The sequence below is a fragment of the Protobothrops mucrosquamatus genome, unplaced genomic scaffold (genome assembly GCF_001527695.2).
Source record: "Protobothrops mucrosquamatus isolate PMUCROS unplaced genomic scaffold, P.Mucros_1.0 scaffold_112, whole genome shotgun sequence".
Classification (NCBI taxonomy): domain Eukaryota; kingdom Metazoa; phylum Chordata; class Lepidosauria; order Squamata; family Viperidae; genus Protobothrops; species Protobothrops mucrosquamatus.
In genome coordinates, this window is record NW_015386188.1 from 1 (window position 1) to 23303 (window position 23303).

The 23303-nt window shown below is 47.5% G+C and overlaps 1 protein-coding gene across 1 annotated transcript; it reads left to right on the forward strand.

Annotated features, from left to right (window-relative positions):
• Positions 1-13: 13 nt before the first annotated feature.
• On the forward strand, positions 14-14012 carry PTPN9 (protein tyrosine phosphatase non-receptor type 9; the record flags this gene model as incomplete). Its single annotated transcript, XM_015816285.1, has 12 exons — positions 14-184; positions 739-828; positions 1131-1255; positions 3695-3800; positions 8144-8254; positions 9408-9736; positions 10445-10538; positions 11368-11437; positions 12059-12137; positions 12423-12573; positions 13086-13293; positions 13737-14012. Coding segments are annotated over 12 exons (1749 nt in total), but the record flags the coding sequence as incomplete, so codon positions are not given.
• Between the last annotated feature and the right edge of the window lie 9291 nt (positions 14013-23303).

A 23303-nucleotide genomic window follows, 5' to 3' on the forward strand; every position in this document is an offset into this window, starting at 1 on the left:
CCTCCCTCCCTCCCTCCTGCGTTCCTCCGTGGGGGTGAAGGCCACCAAGCAGTTCCTCGAAGAGATCAACAAGTGGACCATCCAGTACAATGTCTCGCCTCTTTCCTGGAACGTGGCCGTCAAATTCCTCATGGCCAGGAAATTTGATGTTCTCCGAGCGATTGAACTCTTCCACTCCTACAGGGTTAGTGCTTGGGCCATGCCGGGGCTTGTCTGGGTGGGTGGGTGGGCTTGGGGACTTCCATGGCTGGATTTCCATAGGCTTAAGCTGGACCCAGGAATTGCCTCTTTCCCCTTTGCTGAGATATAACCGTTTCCCAGAATGGTTGCTGGAATTGAGTCTCTCTAATTTAATGGGGGGGGGGAAAGGACTCGGGGTGACATGATAGCAGTCTTCCAATATTAGAGGGGCTGTCACGAAGAAGAGGTGGCTCAACTTGTTCTCCAAAGCACCTGAAGGCAGGAGAAGAAGCAACGGATGGAAACTGACCAAGGAGACACCCAATCTAGAACTAAAGAGAAATTTCCTAACAGTGAGAACAATTAACCAGTGGAACGGCTTGCCACCAGAAGTTGTGGGTGCTTCATCACTGGAGGTTTTTAAGAAGAGACTGGACAGCCACCTGTCTCAAATTGTATAGGATCTCTTCCTTGAGCAGGGGGTTGGACTAGAAGACCTCCAAGGTGCCCTCCAGCTCTATTCTGATTGCTTGATTGATCTTCTTCCCTCCCCTTTAGGAAACGAGGTTCAAGGAAGGCATCGTGAAGCTGAAACCTCACGAGGAGCCGCTGAGGTCAGAACTCCTGAGTGGAAAATTCACCATCCTGGTACGTTTTGCTCCCTGGGAATGTGTGAAGCCAGGACGCAGAAAAAAGTTGCAGCCAGGAAGTTGTGGGCGATGGGAGAAATCCCCCTGCCCCCAAAGCCTTGAATGTTACAAGCCATGAATGTTTTCCAAAATATTTGTGCTGCTGGATCACTCAGTCTCTATTGCCCTTCGCTATGGACAAACCCAGTTTCTTGGCTGCTTGCAAAGTGTTACAATCCCCCCCCCCCCCCGGTTTTGCAAAGGGTCATTCAAAGCCCGTTTGGCCACCATGCTGATTGTCTTCACCGGCTTTTTTTGCAGAGTGTGCGGGATCCTTCCGGAGCCTCGATTGCCCTCTTCACCGCTAAGTTGCACCACCCCAATAAAAGTGTCCAACACGTGGTACTTCAGGCCCTCTTCTACCTGCTGGACAGGGCAGTGGAAAGGTAAGGAGGGCAGTTTGCAGTCCAGCGAGGCGCCTGGCTTTGGCTTTTCTGCTGTTTCAAGAGCCTGGAGAAATTTATAATCACTTCCTACTTCTCCCCGTGCGAAACACCCTCAAGATTAGGTTTTCCATTCACTGAAAGCATTGCTTGCTTTTAGGGCTGATCACCAAAGTTGCAAATCTATTAAGACGTAGAAGAATTAGAATAGAATAGAATGCAGAATAGAATAGAGCAGAATGCAGAATAGAATAGAATGCAGAATAGAATAGAATAGAATAGAATAGAATAGAATATAGAATAGAATAGAATAGAATAGAATAGAATAGAATAGAATAGAATAGAATAGAATATAGAATAGAATAGAATGCAAAATAGAATAGAATAGAATAGAATAATAGAGTAGAGGGAAGGAATGGAATGGAATGGGATAGAAGAATAGAATAGAATAGAATAGAATAGAATAGAATAGAATAGAATAGAATAGAATAGAATAGAGAATGCAGAATAGAATAGAATGCAGAATAGAGTATAGTAGAGTAGAATAGAATAGAACAGAGTAGAATAGGGTAGAGGAATAGAATAGAATAGAATATAGAATAGAATAGATATTGGAATATAGAATAGAATAGAATGCAGAATAGAATAGAATGCAGAATAGAATAGAATAATAGAGTAGTGGGATGGAATAGAATAGAATAGAATAGAATAGAATAGAATAGAATAGAATAGAATAGAATAGAATAGAATAGCAGAGTTGGAAGGGACCTTGTAGATCATCTAGTCCAGGGGTGTCAAACTCAATTTCATTGAGGGCCGCATCAGCATTGCGGTTGCCCTCGGGGGGTGCGGCCTACTGGGTGGGCATGGATGGAGTGGGTGTGGTCTACTGGGTGGGCGTGGCCAGCTCTACATCGTTCGCGTCAAGGGTGCCTGTGGGGGCCTGGGCGCGAGTGGGACAGATCTGAGGGTCTCTGGCAGAAGGGGGTGGGACCGGGGCAAGGGCCAAGGCATGGTCCATTTCTTCATTCCTCACAAAGGGTGACCCCTCCCCAGCATGCACCCAGGGGGTGGGGCCGACACAGCAGGGGCTGGTTCCTCGCTGGTTCCAGACGGCCTTGTGGAGCTAAGACTGAATGCGTTTCAGCATAGATGGCCACCACAAAATTGTACATTGGGTCCCGGCCGGGCTGGGCCAGGGCCAAGGCAGCGGGGGCCGTTCCCTCACTGTTTCCAGGATGGCTTCATGGGCCACATGAAACCACTTCGCGGGCCGCATCCGGCCCCCGGGCCTTGTGTTTGACATGTCTGATCTAGTCCAATCCCCTGCTCAAGCAGGAGAGTATATACAAATTGTCCTTGATGTATGACCACAAATAAGCCCAAAATTTACATTGCTAAGTAAGAAATTTGTAAAGTGAGCTTCGCCCCCATTTTACGACTTTTCTCACCACGTTTGTTAAGTGAATCTCTGCAGTTGTTAAATTAGTAACACGGCTGCTTAAGTGAATCTGGCTTCCCCATTGACTTTGCTTGACCGAAGGTCGCAAAAGGGGATCACGTGACCCATTGGGACGCTGCAGCCGTCACAAATGTGAGTCAGTTGCCAGGCATTTGAATATAAGCCATGTGACCACGAGGATGATGCAATGGTTGTCAGTGTGAAAAACGGTCCTCAGTGACCTTTTTTCAGTGCCATTGTAACTTCAAACAGTCACTAAATGAACTGTTGTAAGTCGAGGACAGCCTGTACTCTGGATGTCTTCGTTCCCCGGTTTGAAAGTGCCAACGTTTGGGTTCGTTTTTTTTATTTATTTATTTTTCACATTTTTTTTGAACCACCCGCCTCCCTCACAGAGGGACTCTGAGCAGCGTACAATAAAATATCAAAATATAAACAAACAGTGCAGAAAACTTAAAAAAAAATAAAAAAAAGAGTCAAGGATGGTTAAAACGTGGTTAAAAATTAATTGAAAAGCAAAGGGAGGGTTTTGGAGATGCTCACGGCTGTATAAAAATACAAACGTGTAGCCAGAGCGAAACATGGCATCTTCCCATGTCTCCAAATTTGCATTATGAACCTCAAACTCCACACTACCTTTTAAGCCAAGAATGCTGGCTTGTCGTGTCCTGGAATAGATTTGAGGAAACGATAAATCACCGTTTAGTTTAACTTGGCCTGGGTTTGTGGGTGCGAGCCTCATCTCCCTGTCCGGATGGATCCTTGTGGGAGGGAGGTGTGTGAGCCCAGCAACTTTGCGTGTGACTCTAAAACAGTGTTTCTCAACCTTGACAATTTTAAGGCATGTGGACTTCAACTCCCAGAATTCCACAGCCAGCAATGCTGGCTGTGGAATTCTGGGAGTTGAAGTCCACATGCCTTAAAATTGTCAAGGTTGAGAAACACTGCTCTAAAACAATTATTTTCCTTCCAATCACCAGCTTTGAAACTCAGCGGAACGGCCTGGTGTTTATCTACGACATGGCGGACTCTCACTATTCCAACTTTGAGCTGGATCTGAGCAAGAAGATCTTGAACTTGCTGAAGGTAATGAGAAAGCCGCCGTGGCCCAAACTGACCCCAGACTCCCCTGGGACTACAATCCCAAATTGAGGTTCTGCAAGGAAAACTTCAGATGTTTGGCTTCCCTCCTCGTGCGCTGTCTAACTTCATCAAGGTCCCAAGCTCAGTTGCTTTGATCTTTTTCTTTTTTTTAAGAAACAGTCTTGTGTTCCAGAGCATTGAGGAGAGAAGCCTGTAAGTGGAGCCATCTGCTTTTTAGAAAGGGCAAACAATCCCTGTCCGGAGAGATACTTCCCGCCCCCCCAAAAAAGATCCCAGATGGAATTGTTTGGCATGGAAACGGTCTTGGGTCATAGCTAGGAATTTGATTAGAAGCATGACGTGGAAGCCGTCATGGGTGTTGAATCCTTTGCCACTCCTGATGTGTTTACGGAGAGCAAGCATGAAGGTTCTTGAAGGCCTTCTCAATAAAGTCTCAATCAAGGAGAACATTGGTAGTTCAGGGAGTCCCAGGTGCCCTCTGAGCTGGGTGGTTTCCTTGCAGATGTTTCATGACCCAACTAGGTAGCATCATCACTGCTAGTAAGGAGTGGGGGTTTTGGAGAGGAGGAGGAAGAGGAGGTGGAGGAGGTGGAGGAGGAGGAAGACTGTTGGGTTCTTGGTGCCTTCTGAGCTGGGTGGTTTCCTTGCAGATGTTTCATGACCCAGCTAGGTAGCATCATCACTGCTACTAAGGAGTGGGGGTTTTGGAGAGGAGGAGGAGAAGGAGAAGAAGAGGAAGAAAGGAAGAGGAGGAGGAAGACTGTTGGGTCCTTGGTGCTTTCTGAGCTTGGTAGTTTTCTTGCAGATGTTTCATGTCCCAAGTTAGGTAATATCATCAGTGCTAGTAAGGAGTGGGGGTTTTGGAGAGGAGGAGGAGGATTGTGGGGTCCTTGGTGCTCTCTGCGCTTGGTTGTTTTCTTGCAGACGTTTCATGACCCAGCTAGGTAACATCATCCGTGCTAGAAGGGAGTGGGATTTGCAGAGTGGAGGAGGAGGAAGAGGAAGAGGAAGAATGTGGTCTCCTTGGTGCTCTCTGAGCTTGGAGGTTTTCTTGCAAATGTTTCATTACCCAACTAGGTAACATCATCAGTGCTAGAAGGGAGTGAGGTTTGTGGAGAGGAGGAGGAAGAGGAGGTGGAGGAGGAGAAAGAGAAAGAGGAGGAGGAAGAATGTGGGGTCCTTGGTGCTCTCTGAACTTGGTGGTTTTCTTGCAGACGTTTCATGACCCAGCTAGGTAACATCATCAGGGCTAGTGCATCGTCAGACTAAGCATGATCATTATTGGTCATTAAGTGAGACATCACAGGGTAGTGATTTGAGGCCTTCCCTGTGATTGGAGTTGCTGAACATTTGCAGCAAAAAGGTGGTGAAATCAGGCAGCGGGGGGAGGTGTGTCATGTGATGTCTCGCTTAATGACAAATGGTCCCAGATATGGCCGTATAGTCAGGACTACCTGTACTTTGAAGATGGTAACGACCTAGCCGAGTCTAAAGAGGCTGTTTTGGCTTTCCACCCATTCCAAACCCCCAAGATATTATCCAAGCAATAGCCTTGGATGGTCCTCCCAAACTCCAGGTCTTCCGTGGAAGCAAGGCTTTTGTTTCCAGCTGGTTGATCCAGTGTAACTAAAACCCTTAATCGCCCCACGCAAGGCTGTTTCATTAATGAATCAAATCTAAACCACGAGCCTTTGATCCAGCCAGCTAGGCTATGACCTCTGATGTGTTGACCGCAGGCGACACTCTTCTCTGTCCATCAGCCTGCGGTCTCCTCAAGCCACGGATGAAGAATTCGGGGTCATTTCCCAGAAAAGTTAAAAACAACCATTTTCCTGTATTAAAGTGCCCTTTTAGAAAAATGTCAGCCAAGTGCAAATATTTGAGATCCTCAAATATGGTCATCTGGTTAAAGTCCTCAGCCAGTCGGTTGACCCAGAGCGTGGAGAGCTTCTCTGAAGGACCATCACGAGGAAAACTGACTCTCCAAACAACTGAGCTGAGGTTAGAAGAATTAAATCTGGAGCTCTATGGGCTGCAGCTAATTTCAACCATAGTTGTCTATTGGGTTACCATAGATAAAGGCTTCCCATGGCCCAGAATTATTCTTGACCTCCAACTCTTTCCCCTTTCTAATTTTATTGAAAGTAACAGTGTGTTTCCCCCCCAAAAAAAAGATAATACCCACAAATGGCAGTTACTGAAGTTATACAATTAATGCTTAGTATATAACCTTAGTAGGAGATAGCAAGCAAAACAGATATTAAAATATATATATATTTATTTAGCATTGGGCACATCACATTTCGATAAAAACACGAGATAAAAATACAACATATAAAACAGCACATCGAAAATATGATAAACCTATGTCTAGATTACAGACAGACATTTTTGCTTTGTATGTCACAGTCAGAAAAATCAGCAAAGTCTCCATTATAGGCTCTGTTTTGGCACGCTGTCAGTCTAGGTTGTTTTTCGGCCCCGCAGTCGCAATTGGGTGGGGGTATTTTGTCCCACTTCTAGAGATAAAGGAAATAATACATTTCTTGATATAAAGTAAAGAAATATACATTTTGAACTGGATGCCAAGAACTCCACAATGTTGTTACTTGTGGCCGTGAAATGCAACTACTGTATCGTAGTCTGTTCATTCCACTGTATACCAAGTAGAAATTTCCCAGCTTAATGCCAAAATTCCCACTATGTTATTATTTGGGGCCGTGAAAAGTAACCTCTCCTGTGCCGGTCTTAGCCAGAATTTACTCAGATCTGCCTTTTGAAACCAGTTGGACCGTTACAGATAAACATTTTACTTCCTGTAGCATTGTGGTTCCCAGTTCTTCTTTCTTGATCCTGACAAGGAACTGCTAGAGTTGGAAAAAGGATTAGCTTTCCATGGGAGCAAAACAGCCGGCTGGGTGACTTTGGGCCAGTCCCTCTCTCTAAGCCCAGCCCACCCCGCAGGGTTGTTGTTGCAGGGAAAAGAGGAGGAGGAGGGTGTGTGTTGGATGTGCTCTCACTGCCTTGAGTTGTTTGTACAAATGATAAAGGCAGGATATAAATAAATAAATTCAGTATCCCAAAATTGTGCACAGAATGTTTCTAAGTTAGGGGAGGTTACAAAAAAGTAGATAGATAGATAGATAGATAGATAGATAGATAGATAGATAGATAGATAGATAGATAGATAGATAGATAGATAGATAGATAGATAGATAGATAGATAGATAGATAGATAGATAGATAGATAGATAGATGGTGGGTGGATGGAAGAGAAAGAAAAAAAGAAAGAAAAAGAAAGAAAGAAAGAAAGAAAGAAAAAGAAAGATTGCAGTCATTAGTGGTCTCTAACCCAAACTTGCTCTAAAAATCTCTGATTATACGCATGGATAGTGCCAAAAACTGAACTTTGATGGGGAGGTTTTTGTCAACAAAACTTCAGGTTGTAGGAAAAATTAGCGGATTAGCATTCACTAGCTGAGATGGGTCTCGAGTTTACTTGCCTGGAAAGGAAAGCCTGCAAAATAAATCCGTCTTCTAAATTGGTTTTCAAACATTTTAGTTTCTGAATTTCTGCTTTCTTTTCAATGTACTTGGGTCCCCCCCTACTGGCCAGAGGGAGAAAATGCAGGCAAAATCCCCTTTTGGGTTGAACTCAGCTCCCAAGACTGGGATTCTTCTGGTGGCCTCTTATCCTCTCTCCCAACTATGCTTAGCCAGGTGCTCCTTACCTGCTCAGGTAAATAAATGCCGTACTATAGATGGTATCATTGCTTGGCTGGGTTGAGTGGGGATGATGAGGGCTGTAGTCTTGTAATTTAGCACAGGCCATAGTCCAGCTGTGAATGACACAGAATACAAGAACAGTTAAAGGAGGGAAGAAAGTGAAGAAAAATGCAAGGAATATTAAAAGGAAGTCCCTTCCCCCACTAATAATTGACCTTTGACCCATTGATTAATACAGATGCCCAATAAGTACCAAATCTCCCTTATTCCACATTCAAAATGTGGATCCATTTGATGAGGATTGATCGTCCCCCTGCAATTCCTCTTCTCGTTCCATGATTTATCCTGTGCTGATTATTGCTTTGCTTTCTTGCCTGAATGCATTGACAACAATCTGTGGTTTCAAAAAACAATGTGATATTTCTATAGTATTGGCAAATATAAAATATGCCCCTAATCCTATGAGGCTTGAAAATTGCCCGCATTTTATTTTTCTGGCCTTGCTTCCTGGTCTGCTTTTTCTTTTTCAAAAATGCTGGGGTTTTTTGTTCTTTGTTTTAAAAATAGAATAATTTTTTTAATATCTCCTTGGTTTACAGGGAGCCTTTCCAGCGCGCCTGAAAAAGGTCTTCATCGTAGGCGCCCCGATGTGGTTCCGAGTTCCTTATTCCATCATCAGCTTGTTGCTTAAAGAGAAACTGCGAGAAAGGGTGAGTTGCACCAGGAAGGATCTCAGGAGGCTTCAGCATGCTGAGAGGGAGAAGCTGCCACGTTCACATGCTCACTTTAGACATTTAGGCTGAGCGCAATGAAAACACATAACGTGCTACGAGCTGGAGAAATTGGTATTAAAATCGACAAATGAGAGCCAGTTTGATATAATGGTTCAGGTGCTGGGTTAGAAACCAGGAGGCTGTGAGTTCTAGTCCCACCTTTGGCAGGAAAGCCAGCTGGATGACTTTGGGCCAATCACCAAGAGATGGTGAATTCTAGTCCTGCCTTAGCCATGAAAACTGGCTGGGTGATTTTGGGCCAATCACCAGGGGATGGGGAGTTCTTTTTTTTTTTCCAAATTTTTTTATTATTTTCATCATAAAAAACAATCATAATCCAATAAACAGAATAAAAAATAAAATCCCACACACACACCCCCGGACTTCCCAAACCTAGTCCCCGGATAATATTCATATATAAGTAAACAAATACTAATATCTCTAACTCCACAAAATGTCTTAATCTACATGAAAAGATAGAAAGAGTAAACAAAGTAAGAAAATCTAAAAACCTAAGTTATATTCTACCACTCTATGCTTCTTTTGAATATAAACAATCCATCTTCTCCATATTGATAAAAATTGTTCATTCGAATAGTTCTTCAAATAAGCCGAAATCTTGGGATGGGGAGTTCTAGTCCCGCCTTAGGCATGAAAGCCAGCTGGGTGACTTTGGGCCAATCACCAGGAGATGGGGAGTTCTAGTCCCATCCTATGAATGAAAGCCAGATGGGTGGCTTTGGGCCAATCACCAGCAGACAGCGAGTTCTAGTTCTGCCTTAGGCGTGAAAGCCAGGTGGGGGACTTTGGGCCAGTCCCTCTCTCTCAGCCCAACCCGCTTCACACGGTGGTGATTGTGGGGGGAATAGTAAGAGCATGGATATTACGTATGTTCATCACCTTGAGTTACTTATAAAATAAAAGCGGGATTTTTTAAAAAAAAATCCAATAAATAGATCAGGAATTCAGCGCAAGCCAACCTAAATGGCTGTGCATTCAATATGAGGAACCTTCATTACTAAAAAGCAGGGAATAAACGTTTGTGAGGCTGTTTTGTTTAGCACCACAATGTGCCCCTTCCTCTTTCTAGGTCCAGATGGTGAAAATGTCAGAGCTCAGGCAGCACCTGCCCCACGAGTGCCTCCCCGAGTATTTGGGAGGGTCTCTCAAGCTGGACCCCCTCAGCTGGAACTGCAGATTCCTCCCGCAGCAGAATGGGCACCCGGACCCCCTGGACGAGCTGATCCTGGTCCCCCTGGCTCCGCCTCGGGACAACGGTTCCGTCCACATCCCCGGGCCCAAGTCCATGACTCTGCAGGAACTTCTGGAGCACGTCAACCAGAAGCAGAAGCGAGGAATTTATGAGGAATATGAAGGCATTCGGCACCGAAGCCCGACGGGCACTTTTGGGTGTTCTCTGTAAGTATCCAGATGGTGGGAGGGTCTGAGGTTGGAGAATGACAGAGTTGGAAGGGACCTTGGAGATCTTCTAGTCCAACCCCCTGCTTAAGTAGGAGACCCTATACCATTTCAGACAAATGGCTATCCAGTCTCTTCTTAAAAACTTCTAGTGTTGGAGCACCCACAACATCTGGTGGCAAGCTGTTCTGCTGGTTGTCCTCACTGTTAGGGAGTTTCTCCTTAGTTCCAGGTTGTTTCTCTCCTTATTTTCCATCCATTCTTTCTTGTCCTGCCTTCAGGTGCTTTGGAGAACAGGTTGACCTCCTCTTCTTTATGGCAACCCCTTAGATATTGGAACACTGCTATCATGCCACCCTTCTCTTCATTAGACTTGACATACCCAATTCCAGCAACCATTCTGGGGGGCAGGAGAGACCCCATCTGAAGCCCCATCTAAGGAGAACCAAACCTGGAGGAAGGAGGATCTACCCCTCACCCCATGGAGTTCCATTGTTCTCCTTTATTTTGAGTCACTGTGTTTCTCAACTTTGGTTGAGAAGATGGGTGGACTTCATCTCTTTTGCATCCTTGCTGGTGAACCCCATTTTTTATTGCCCTGTTTCCGCACAGAAATTTTGACTTCTTTGCTACTAGCCTCCCATTGCTGGGAGCCATTCCTGGTCTTTCCTTGTTCATGCCTCTGTCTTTTTCTGCCCTCTTTCCCAGAGCGCCTTTGAACCAGGAGAAAAACCGATACGGGGATGTTCCCTGCCTTGATCAAACCAGGGTGAAATTGTCCAAACAGTTCAACTATCAGGAGGTAAGTGAAGCTGATAGCATTTCAAGGAACCGAACCCCCCAAATCATAGCAAAGAATTTCTGGCTGCAGAATTGAAGCAGATTTGAAACAGAACCTTTACGGTGGTCGTACTACCTGCCAGGGAAAATTGTGGGGGGAAATTGGAGGGGGGGGGGCATTGATATACTGCCTAGGGGAAAGATGGCCTATACTTCAGCTGAATAAAATTTGGATTGAAAAGATATTTGGGATAAACAGAAATCCATTCTGTTAAATTAACTCTACTATACTAGATATAAAACTTCCAGTTATGACAGATGATACAAAGCTCTGATTCTCCATATTTTCTGCTCCACTGACATCCCTATGCTAAGGGAGACCTCCATTTTAAACATGTAATGAAGTTGCCCGATATTAAACATATTGTTCTGCGGAAGTAATTTGTGAAGTTTAATAGAATGGGGGTATGCTCTTGTTTAATTACAGGACATGGCTTATGCAGATAAAATGTTAAAAATTCTGTTCCAAATTTTTTTTTTTGGGGGGGGGGCTGAAGAAAATAATTCTCTGACTCTTGCCCTACTTAGAGTAGAAAATAGAAAAGCAAAAGGGGGGTGGTAAGTTCTCTTTTGCTTGAGAACTTAAGGAAGGTGCTCTAAGTTGCAAGGAAGAATATCAGATTAAAGAAGAAAGTTAGATTACAGAACGATGCTTTCATGAGCCTTTTGTTAAGGACCAGGGAGTAAATTTTAGTATAAGAAACATCCTTCCACATCTACCTTTGCTCGCTCCTCAAATGTAGCTTCTGTAATTGGTCCAAAAGGATTGACAAATGCAATTGTTTCCATAGATGACTGACTACATCAATGCCAGTTTCATGGATGGGTACAAGCAAAGGAATGCTTATATCGGCACTCAAGGTATTTATGATCCCAGATCTTGAAAGCAACATCTGGTTCTTTAGAAACTATTGAGAAAAGGGAGCAACATCTGCATTCAAGGTCTGGAGTCTGTCAAATCACAGCTCCCTCTTCTCACCTTGCTCAACAGGTGCTCCAGAAAAGCCCAGCTAGAAGCAACCACATCGAATTGTTAAATTTTGATCCTGTCCAGAACAGATAGATCTCGGCATACTACCATAATGGAATCTGCCCAATATGTTGTATGTCATAATGGCCTAAGAAAGGTTGGTCACATGACCGACCCAATTTTATGACCTTTTTAGTAATGGTCATTAAAGCAAACCAATGATTTGCTATCGGCACGTTTCACCACTTGTTTATTCTCTTGTAATCCTTTTCTCTCCAATATTTCCACTTTGTAAAAGAGGGAGGTAATGGGTTAGCATACAAACATGTGCTGATGTAATGGTGATTACATGACTGATGCTGCGGAGGTCATAAATGTGGGCATTGGTCGTAAAGGTTTTTTTTTTCAGCACCTTCATGACTTTGGTCACTGAACAAAGCAGTTGGTAAGCAAGGATTACCTGTAATAATAGGCTTCTAGCATCATCTTAAGAATTCCTTGTTTCATTCTAGGGCCATTAGAAAACACATACAACGACTTCTGGCGCATGGTGTGGGAACAGAATGTACTGGTGATCGTGATGACCACAAGGTAACCTAGCGATGCATGAAACAGTAAATGAGCATGGGTAACTTTGTTGGGTTTTAGCAGAGAGGGTGGATTGCCCATTTGGAAAGATGCTCTTCTGAGGGTGCTCTCGACTTGTGACATCAAGTCAAAACCAAGATTCTTCTGCTTTTGACTTGATGCCTTATGCTAACTGAGCCAATTGTGGTTCCTTCCAAAGATGTGTCTTTGTGCTTCTGTTGGGCTCCAAGCTGACACCTTCCAGGCATGCCGACATTCCATATTCTTCCTTTCTTCTTTGCATGACAGGATTGAAGAAGGAGGCAAAAGGAAGTGCGGTCAATACTGGCCACTGGAGAAGGACTTTCAGATCGGTTATGGAACCTTAACGGTTACCAACCTTGGAACAGAGAACCTCAGCCATTACAAGAAGACACTCCTGGAGATGTTCAGCTGTGAGGTAATTGCACAAACCCTTCATCAATGGGCCATGGGGTGTCATATTGCTCTTCCCTTTCGCAGCAGTTCCGCTCTGTTGTTGCTCACAACCTATCCTCCTCCTCCTCCTCCTTCTCCTCCTCCTTTCAACTCTCTTTAGCTGGTACTTCCTGGATGGAGAATTGGACTACACAAGATTATCTTAACAGATTTCTGCAACAGAAACAATCTTGGTGTCTCCTGATTTCTGGTCATAAACTCCCTAATTCTCCATTGGTTTGGCTCCATAACAAGTGTTTCTCAACTGTGGTAGATTGAAAATGAATGGACTTCAACTCCCAGAATTCCCAGCCGGCCATAGGAGTTGAAGTCCACTCATCTTCAACCTACCGAAGTTGAGAAACATTGATCTAAAGAGTGCCATAGGGGTCATAAACTCCCAAAGTAGAAGACAACCCAACAGAGGCACAAAAGGGGTAATCTGAAACTTGGGGTCAACTCTCTCTACCCCTCCCCCTTTTCACCTACCTACAGAACCGAGAGAGACGCCGTGTGACCCATTTCCAGTACGTGAGCTGGCCCGACTACGGGGTCCCTTCCTCAGCAGCCACGCTCATCGACTTCCTGGGAGCCGTCAAGCAGCAACAGAGGGTGGCCGTCAGTGCCCTGGGACCACGTTACAAAGGTCATCCAGGCGGGCCACCCATTGTGGTACACTGCAGTGCCGGTATTGGGAGGACAGGTAACTGACCGGGATCTTGAGTGGAGGGTTCGATTTCCCAAAACTTCAGAAGCTTTCTCCCATGGGGCTACCCTCTGCCTCCCAGCATGCCCCAAGTAGCAAAGCCAGAGCCTAGGAGCCTGGGAGTTGAAGTTCACACATCTGCTGGTGGTCCACACTGGAGAAGACTTCCCACTTGTAAAACTGGGAATAGAGATGGTCATTTTCTCCTCCCTTAAATATTTTTGGGATGCAGAGAAGCGATCTTCTCCAACCTGTTGCCCTGCCCTGTATCAAACTTCAACATACACACATACACACCAGGCCCTGCAGGTTGGGGATTACAGGACCTGGAACCCCTATATTTTCACCCAAAAGCCGACTCAAAGAAGTTGATGTTCTATATTGTTTCAGAGGGTGGCGCCGATGGGTGACCTGTCCCTTCCCCCCTGTCCTTTCTCCAGGTACTTTCTGCGCACTGGATATTTGTCTGTCACAACTGCAAGATGTGGGTACTCTCAACATTTACCAGACGGTGGTGCGGATGAGGACCCAGCGCGCCTTCAGCATCCAGACCCCTGAGCAGTATTACTTCTGCTACTTGGCCATCCTTGAGCACGCGTACAGGGAAAACCTCCTGCCCTACTCCCATCCCAGGATGGGTCCAGAGAAGAGCTAATCCCAAGGTCTAGATTAGAAGATCTGGAAGCTCACCCAGGCCTCAGCCACAGCAGGAACTACTACGCTGTCAGATTCCTTCCTCCCTTCCTTCCTCATCTTCCTTCCTTCCTTCCTTCCTTCCTTCTCCCTTTCTCATCTTCCTTCCTTCCTTCTCTTTTCTTTTTCTCCTTTTCTCAACTTCCTTCCTTCTCTCCCTCCTCCTGCTCAACAACTGGGTTTGGCTGGAGCTTCCAGCTGGACCTGGCCAGTGGCAAGTCCATTCTTCACTACCAAAGCTGGAGGCCATTTTTCTTGGACTATTTGGCCACAAGGAGCCATGACCAGTAGCCACGGACAAGGGATCTCTTGCACCCACTGCCTTGACTGACCTGTGCCTTATTGAAAAACAAAAACACAAAGCAACGAATGAAGCAAGCCTACGGGCTGCATTGAGTCCATGAACTGAAGACCTTGACTCTTCTCCATGGGCCTGTCCTTCAAGAGGCCGGCTTGGAAGAGCCACCCAATGCTTCAGTCTTAACGACCGCTAGGCCTGCCTGTGTGTTGTCCATGTAACCTCCTTCTCCTGCCCGGGGATCTAACCAGGATGCCCAGTTATATAGGTGTAGCTGCTTCTAGCCAAGATTCAGCATAGCCTCATTCCAAGGCCCAGCGCTACTGCCAAAGTTAATGGCTCTGTCTATCTCCCACCCACCACCCATCTCTGCCCCCTCCTTGGGTCAACCACGCATGTTGAGAAGGAGCTTTCGCCCACACGCCTTGAACAGGGGCACAGATCCCTAAGAGGGCAGCTTTGGTGCAGAAATTGGGAGAGGGGCCCCCAAACTGTCATGGAGAAGGCAAAGTTAGGGTTACGTCCTTCCCCGTCCTTTTGTGGCCCTTTTGGAGAGGTTCCTCCAAGGGGTCTCTGGAGCCCGGAAGGAAGGCAGGAGGCAGCAGCGAATGGCTTGTGTGTTTGTCCCTAGCTGGAAATGCTAAGTGGCTGGTACGAATAGGGGACCAGAAAAAGGGTCCCCGCAGGATTGGGGGCCACAGGCAGAGAGAGGCAGGGGTTTAAGCTGGATCAATTCTCTTCCATGGAGGCTCTTCTTCCAGATGAAGCTGGGGAAAAAAAATACTTTAAGGCATCAAGAGACAGCGGAGGTTGTATAAAAGTGGGATCCCCGATAACCTCCCTTGTAGCATGTGGGGCCCCCATAGCAGCAAGATGGCACGGGTCTCGTATTCCGGAGCCCAGGGGTCCCCCCTCTTTCTCTCTCTCTCTGCTTGCAGAGGAAAAGTGGCTCCATCAAGCCACGTGAGTAACTTTATACTGGAATCAGATCTTTAGAACGTGTATATTTCTTATTTTTTACACCCCCTCCTTTTTCTTTCCCCCCATTTCGGTTTTTATATTTAATCTTAACTTGCTCACGTCCAAGTTGGAAATCATTGTAAATGTTCCTGGTCGCTGTTTTACAGCGAATTATGGGGTCTTTTCTTTAGGGAGGGGGTTTTTTTTGTTTTTTTTTGGTATTCACAAATAAATATGCCTACAACCCACAAGTTTAGTATTGCTCCTTTCGCGACTTCTGCAGTTCAGTGTTTTATGGGAGAGGTCAGCAACTGGTAGCCTCTCTCATCTGGACAGCCCTTGGCCCAATTCCAGAACCTTTCATGCTAGCTAGATGCTGGCTGAGGAATTCTGGGAGTTGAAGTTCACGCATCTTAAATGTTGCCAAGATCGAGGATGTTGCCTTTGAGGCATGTAGCAAAACAATTGATGGAGGTTAAAAGAATGGAAACAAGCTTGCAGGATGCTTCAAATTTTAGCTGTTTTTCTAGGTTGGGTTCTTTTGAAGAACGATTGAAGTCTTGGCACACTTAGCACGGGGGAGGGGGGACGACTAAGAACTTGGGGTTCAAGTACTCGCCATTATGGGGCTGATGTGACTAAACATGCAAATTGAGGCTGAACGCATCAGTGAATTAATGCAGCAAGATCCAACTCCTGAATTTCTCCCATCCTCTCGCCCAGCCTGGTTTGTAACATGCCTCCCTTGAAAAGAGAGGTAGATCTAACCCCGAAAGGGGGAGGAAGAGGTTATTTCAAGGAGGCGGGGAGGAGGGGATATGTAAAGTGGACAAGGTGATGTAGGAGAAGGGATGGCAGGGCCTGGAGTCAAAAGAGGGACCAGTCTAGAATCCTTATGTAGCCCTAAGCAAACCAAGTCTTGAATGCACCTTATAAGATATAAGATAACCTTTATTGTCACTTTTTCTGTGAACACACTGGCACATATTAAAAAAATGAAATTCTGATGCCCGCTCACAAAAGTATACCTATACCCATACCATGTACTATGTACATATATATACATATTTTACAATCAGAATACCTAGCGGAAAAAGACTCTTGAGAGTTAAGGTTGGTACTATATATGGTATAAAGCAGGGGTAGGCAACCTTGGCTCTTTTATGACTCGTGGACTTCAACTCCCAGAATTCGGCTCAGGAATTCTGGGAGTTGAAGTCCACAAGTCATAAAAGAGCCAAGGTTGCCTACCCCTGGTACAAAGCTATTACAGAATTAACTAATTCCAAGCAGGTGCTCACCATTAGTTGAGAAGATTCCTGCGCATAGGCTTTTAGCAATGAAGCAGTTTAACTGCAACCTTCATTTGTGGTCCTGATCTTTAGTGGACCATCAGCATCTGCAAGTATTCAGGAGTTGTAGCAGGTGGGAGTCTGGGACAGGTACAGGCTGCTGGCCTCTCATAGCCACAGAAGCTAATTCTACTCAATTGTAAAGTGAAATTAAAATCCAGCTCTCCCCCCTTCTTTACCGCTGGAGAAACTAAGGAGGGAGGATTTTTTTTTTACTAGAGTCTTGCCCCACCTTTAGTATCACTGTTTATTGTTTTCATATTTTACCTTGTTGCTTTTATGGCTTGCAAGCCGCTTAGAGTCATCTCTGGGCGAGATCAGTGGCATAGAAGCTTAATAAATAAGTAAGTAAATAAATAAATGTCCATCGGAACCCGCATGGCAAAAATTTCTGCAGCTGGCAACTTAATATTTTTTTTTTTCTAAAGTTGACGCTGGGTGCCAAGGCGGTTTCAACACTCCCAGGGCCAGGCCATCTTTCTAACTTTTGCCAAACACGGATCGGGAACACCATTCCCACGTTTCCCGGACTCCCATCCGCTACAACTCCCGAACACTTACAGACGCTGAGGGTCCACGAAAGCCTTTTTTTCATAGAAAGCCCGGCGGGTGCCACTTCCGGGACGGGGGGGGGAAGAGAGAAGAGAGGAGGCGTGGCCTAAATCGTAGCTTTAATCCCCGCCTCCACCACAACGGTCTCTCTCCCTCGGCCAATCAGCGCCGGGGGGTGTGTCCCCCCATTCAGGATTCCTCGCTTGGGGCTTTAAGGTATGTAACAGCTGCTTTCAATTGACTCCCCCCCCCCCCCGAATGCTGGATCGGGTGTTTTTCGTTTTTTTTCCCCTTGCTGCTTCTTTCCGGGCGGGGGGAGCGGGGGGGAGGCGCGGAACTTCGGGAGCTTCCCCCCATCCCTGTGTGTGTGTGTGTGCGTGTGTGTGCGCGCGCGCGCAATAGACCCTTCCGAAATCAAGAGGAGTAAATGAAGGAGGAAAAAAAAAGAAACGGGGGGGGCCGTGTGGAGGGGGGCAGAGAGAGGTGGAGAACCGGGCTGAGTTTCCTTAGGGCGGGAAAGGGGCTGGAGTGGGGAGGGGGAGTTGGAAGCAGGGGCGAAGGAGGACACCCCCCACCCCGTGCCCGGTTTCCCGAACAGGCGGCGGGGGGGGGGCCGCCGTGTTCGCGGGTTGTTTTTTTTTTCTCCCTGGCTCGGGGTTCCGAAAGGAGGAGGAGGAAGCCTAATAGACACCCCCCCCCCCCAGCGGGGAAGGGGCGATCCTTGCGCTGAGCTTCCTCGCCGGAGTTTGCAACGCCCGGGATAAATCCTCCTCCTCCCGCTGTGAAACTTCGCTGCTTCTGCCCCCCCCTTGGGGTTTGGGGGGAGGGAGGGGGAGGAGCAAAGGAGAGCCCTGGAGGGGCTGCGCGGGTGGCGCGAGCGCTAAATGCCAGGGAGGAGCCAGGGCGCTTCCCCACCCGATCCCCTTATTTCCCCCCTCCCCTTTATTCCCCCCCCCTCTCCACGCGCCCACCTGGAAGCCTGGATTTCCGCCCGGCGGCCGGTCCGCGGTTCCCCGCGTCGGCTGCGGTGCTGGAGTCTCGCTCGCTCGCTCGCTCTCTCGCCTTTGCCCTCGGCTGCTTTTGAATGGAGATGGGGAAGGAGGGAGGAGGGACTGTCCACGCGGCCGCTGGCCGGACAGATGCGCCTCGACACGTGGAGGAATGGCTCGCCTGCACGTGTGGACGGGCATCGGGAGGGGCAGGGGAGAACCGTGTGGCCTTGGCCTGCCTGGGAGGGGAAGTCGGGGCACGGGGAGACGGGGAAGGAGTCCTCCCCCACCCCCCATTTAACTCGCCATTGTCCTAGCATTCAAAACTGCAGATTTTTGGATGCCTTTTTTTATTATTTTTTTCCCCTGCAACCCTGTGGGGTGGGCTAGGCTAGGCTAGGCTGAGCCACAGCGGCCGGTGCTGGTTGCCGCGTCAAGCTTAAGGAGGGAACCCCCCCCCGCCGCCGCCGCCGCCGCCAAAAGCTAGAAACGGCATTCAGACGTGAAACTTGATTTTTGAATCGGATGCGTTGATGATTTGTCGGAGCGAAACGTGCGGGTCGTGTGAAAGGATGATCCTGGCACTGGCCCCGAGTCGCTGAACGGCTGCGACCCGGTAAAGCAGTTCGGTCGGGTCTCCCCGCTTACAGACTGACTCGATCCGGCTTGGCGGCGGGCAAAGGGGCCGCGATCCCGCTTCCCGCGACTTGATTTCCCGGGCCGACCCCGGGCGCAGGCTGGCTTCGCTCAGTACCGGAGACGGTACCGATGCAGCCATTCGGACCGCGCTCCTTCAATCCGGACAGAAGCGACCTCGGAAGCGTTTTTTTTGGGGGGGGGTCGAGCCCCCCTCCCGTCTCCAGCCCAGAGCTGGGCGTGGGGGGGGAGGGTGGCGCCGCTAGCCCCTCCCACCAGGCGGCATTGAAAGAACACCATCCCGGAAGTCAAACCCTCTAAACCCGGTCCTGGGAAGGGGGGGAGTCACACACACCCCCAATCTGGCAGTTGCAGTGCAGACTCCCAGGAGAGCGGGAGGGGGGCGGCATTTCCGGTCTGGAAGGGAGGCGTGAAGCCCCTTTGAAGCCTGGGGTGGCTGGCGGGCGAAGGAATGGAGCTTCCCTCTGTAGGGGAAGTGTACCCATAAATGGGCATCGGATCGTCCCTCGCTCGGTTGCTTTCATTCGCCGCCCATTCATTCGAGTGAATAGCGCTGTTACTACTGGAGATATATATATATATATATATCTCAGAAAAGTGTGTGTGTGTGTGTTTATTAGGCAGCGTTTCTCAGCTTTAGCAACTTGAAGACGTGTGGACTGTAACTCCCAGAATTCCCCAGCCAGCATGGCTGGCTGGGGAATTCTGGGAGTTGAAGTCCACAGGTCTTCAAGCTGCCAGGGAGGAGAAAGGCTGCTTTAGTGTCACAAAAGGGCAGGTGTGCCACCTCAAAAGGGCCTCTGGGTTAGTACCCTGCACAATCTTGCATACAGGTCATCCTTGACTTACAACCACAATGGAGCCCAGAATTTATGTTGCTAAGTGAGACATTTGTGAAGTGAGCTTTGCCCCAGTTTACAACTTGACTTGCCACGTTTGTTAAGGGAATCACTGCAGTTGTTAAATTAGCAACACGGTTGTTAAGTGAAACTGGCTCCCTCCCCCCTATTGACTTCGTTGATCAGAAGGTCACAAAAGGGGATCGCATGACAGCCGGGACGCTGCAACCGTTGTAAATATGAACCAGTTGTCAAGGGTCCAGACATAAATCACATAACCATGGGGATGCTGCAACGGTCATAAGTACTGTTGTAACTTTAAATGGTCATTAAATGAACTGTTGTTAGTTGAGGACCACCTGTGCTTTCCTTCTTCGCAACATGAAAAGCAAGGAGTTGTTCCATCTCAGCCCCCCTTTGAGGAGAAGAACCTGTCTCGAGTTACATGAAATCTGTAGCTTTACTTAATCCCAATTTATAGAATAAATTGCAGATGGCTGGATTGATAACCTGTTGAGATATGTAGTTAAATGAAAGCAAATTCTGCAGAATGAACAGGAGCCATGCCCTGCCACAAGGTGTTGGATAACTTTAAAAGGGGGGGAGGGGAGATCAAGGCATCCTGGGCTGCAGTTTACCGCAGCTACATAATTTCTTCAAAATTGGAGATAATGGCCTGGCCCATCAGGCAAAAAGATGAGGTTTCTTTTAACCAGGGTTACTTAAATCAAGAACGTTGGCTAAAAGTATACAATGCAACAGTTTAGAAGCCAAGGATTGCAAAACCCGTAACTTGCTACTGTAACTTTGAGGTTCTCAGCCCTGGGGGGGGAGGGACAGAGTTGCTCAGTTTTCAAGGGTGTTTTGAAAGACAATTCGGAGCCTTGTCCTAGGAGGGTGAAATCCAGACAGCTGAGAGAGCTTGGCCTGCCTCTAGATAAGGATTTATAGATTTCCTCCCCAGGAAAGGATTTGCATCTTTGTTTGTCTTGCCTGGGGCAAGAGGAACATTGTTCTGTGCTTGGCCAAGCCAAAGGTGGGGGGTGGGCAGGGGGACTCTTGAGAGCTACCGGTAGCTATCTTGCTTCAAAGATTTGGGGAGGGGGAACAAGTATAGGAAAATAGTGGGGGAGAAAAGCATTAATTGTTCAAGTGGATACAATCAAAATGGATTAAATTTGCTTTGTTTTGAAGGCTACATCGTCCTTCCTTCCTTCCTTCCTTCCTTCCTTCCTTCCTTCCTTCCTTCCTTCCTTCCTTCCTTCCTTCCTTCCTTCCTATCTACAGCCTTGATTTAAGATCACCCAGGGAATTCTAAGGATTCCTCAATCCTAAATTTGAATGTTCTGATGTTTTGGGACCACCCTGAGGTTGTCATTGTACAACAGCTTTTCCTTCCTGAACTAGGGCCCTCCAGCTATGTTCAGAAGATAATTCAAGCCACTGCTGGTCACCAAAGGTGTGGGGTTCAAAAATGCAGGTTTGCTGAGTGCTGGCTCGCCTCGTGTTACTAACCTGGCCCGGCTTTTTCCTGATGTTTTTATTCAAGTCTAGTCATGTTGGCTGACTTTTTTATAAGTCAGATGGGGAGGAGGGGAACCTGTCTTTGAATTGTAGGCGTGCCTGGCAGTGGAGAGGACTGAATTGCGGTGTGATAGCAGCTTTTAGCCACGTGGAAAGAGGTGGATGTCAAAGGAGGAGGGTGAAATTGTGAGTGAGGACGCCTGCTGCTGTTTTGGTTTACGGTGAGACGTGTGCAGTTTTGGAGTGAATTGGCCACTCGGAGTCGGTATGTGTGAGTTGCACAGGCATATGAATTTGTTGAATAAATAAAAATAAATTTACTGCACGTTTCCAAAGCTGTATTTGAGAATTGGTTGTGCTTCCCTTCCAAAGTACATCCTGTCCTCTTACTCTGAATTGTAATTAACTTGATTATTCCGGACGCCAGGAGGATGGTGTCACTTGCTTTCTGAGCCATCCAGGATACGGGGCTGGAAGGAACAGATGTTTAATGCAGTGTGTAATTGGGCAGAGACAGGATAGCAAACAGTCATGTAATTCAGGTTGTGTCTTTGCACTGACACACTGCCCCGCGGCTGGCCATGCCATCACATGGCAGGATGAGTTAAAATATACCTGGCTGACCTGGGGCTCGGTAGAGCACGTAAACAGACACTTAAGTGTTGCGTTATAACATATCTTTTTCAGTAGCAGAGCACAGCTTTTTTTTACAGATCATTCTGTTTTTTCAATCTGTCAGATTCCTGATTTTCTACCCTGTCCTTTCCAAGAATTCTCTCATCTTAAGGAGATAGGTCTTCCTGCATCTTTTTATCTTAGATGTTAGTGGACGGAGTGTGTAAATATCCACATTTGGAAGATGAATTTACTGTAAATATTCTACAGCTTTCTGTATGTATGCTGCAGTATTTATGCTCAGTGCAAACAAGGGACTCCAGGAAAATCTGGGCACTTAAAAGTAAATAATCACCCGGAAATACAAACTCGTTCTGGGTTTTGTGGACTGCACGGTAGAGAGCCCATTTCCCAAGACTACTTGAATCATGTAATTGGTTTTTTTTTTTAAATGAAGCATCACATGCGATTTGCATAGTGCTTATTAGAAACATCTTGTTCTGAGGCGTTCGAGTAAACCGTCTGTGGTAAAGCTATCTTATTTTAAAAAGGAGGGGTTTACTTTACTGGGCTTCAAAAGAGAAACAGAGCTGCTAGGCTCTCTGCAACCCTGCCCAAGTGCCACGTTTGGTCTTCGCCGCAGCGCAAGTGGTTGTTTAAGAAGGGCAGAGCCAGTTAGCGTCCTGCTAACTTGGCAATGCAACCAAGAATTTTATTTTATTTTGGGGTTGTTTGTTTTTTTGCAGAAACTGGATTGGCCCCAGGTTTTAGTTGGGGGGGGGGTGAATGCATTTGGGAATTGGTGCCCGGCGCTTGCAAAGCGTGCACGGAGACCTGTTGCCTCCGCCCGCGAGAACGGACGGCCTGGATTCCCTTTGATCAGACTTCCGGGGAGAGGTTGGGCTACGTGGGTTTCCCGTGTCGGCGTGGGGGAGGGGTAGAGATGCAGTTGCAGCAACATCAGCGGAGAGGTTTTTATTATTTATTTATTTATTGCTTTGCAACCGAGCGCGCCTGACATTGCAAGCTTTGGATGCGAGTTGTGGTTGTGGTCCTCCTCCTCCTCCCTTGCCAGCGTGGTTGCACGGGGCCGGTGGCCTTCCTGCGCTTGCACGCGAGCCACGATGCCCGGGCGTTGCGCGGATTTGCAAGGGCAGCAGCCGCGGCGCCGATGTAAACATTCCACAATAGGGCTCCCCGGAGAAGGGGCGGGGCCTCCCGCCACCCAGGGGGGCGGAGACAGGCCGAGAGCATCGAGGGGCGGAGCCGGCTCTTTCCTCGCCCGCTCTCTGTAAATCCCACCCTTTCGCCTGACTGGCAGCGCCTCTCGTCCAAGGGACAGCGGCGCCCGCAGAGCTCCAGCCAATGAGCGTCGCGCAGGGCGGACCCTCCGCGTCCCATACGGACATTTTCTCGGCTTCTCTCCACCCCTTTTCCTACACTCCCCCTCCCTCTCCCAACCCGCCTTTGGCATCCCCTTCCTGGGAGCTGGCAGCCAATCGGGCTGGCGGAAGGGAGGCTGCGCTGC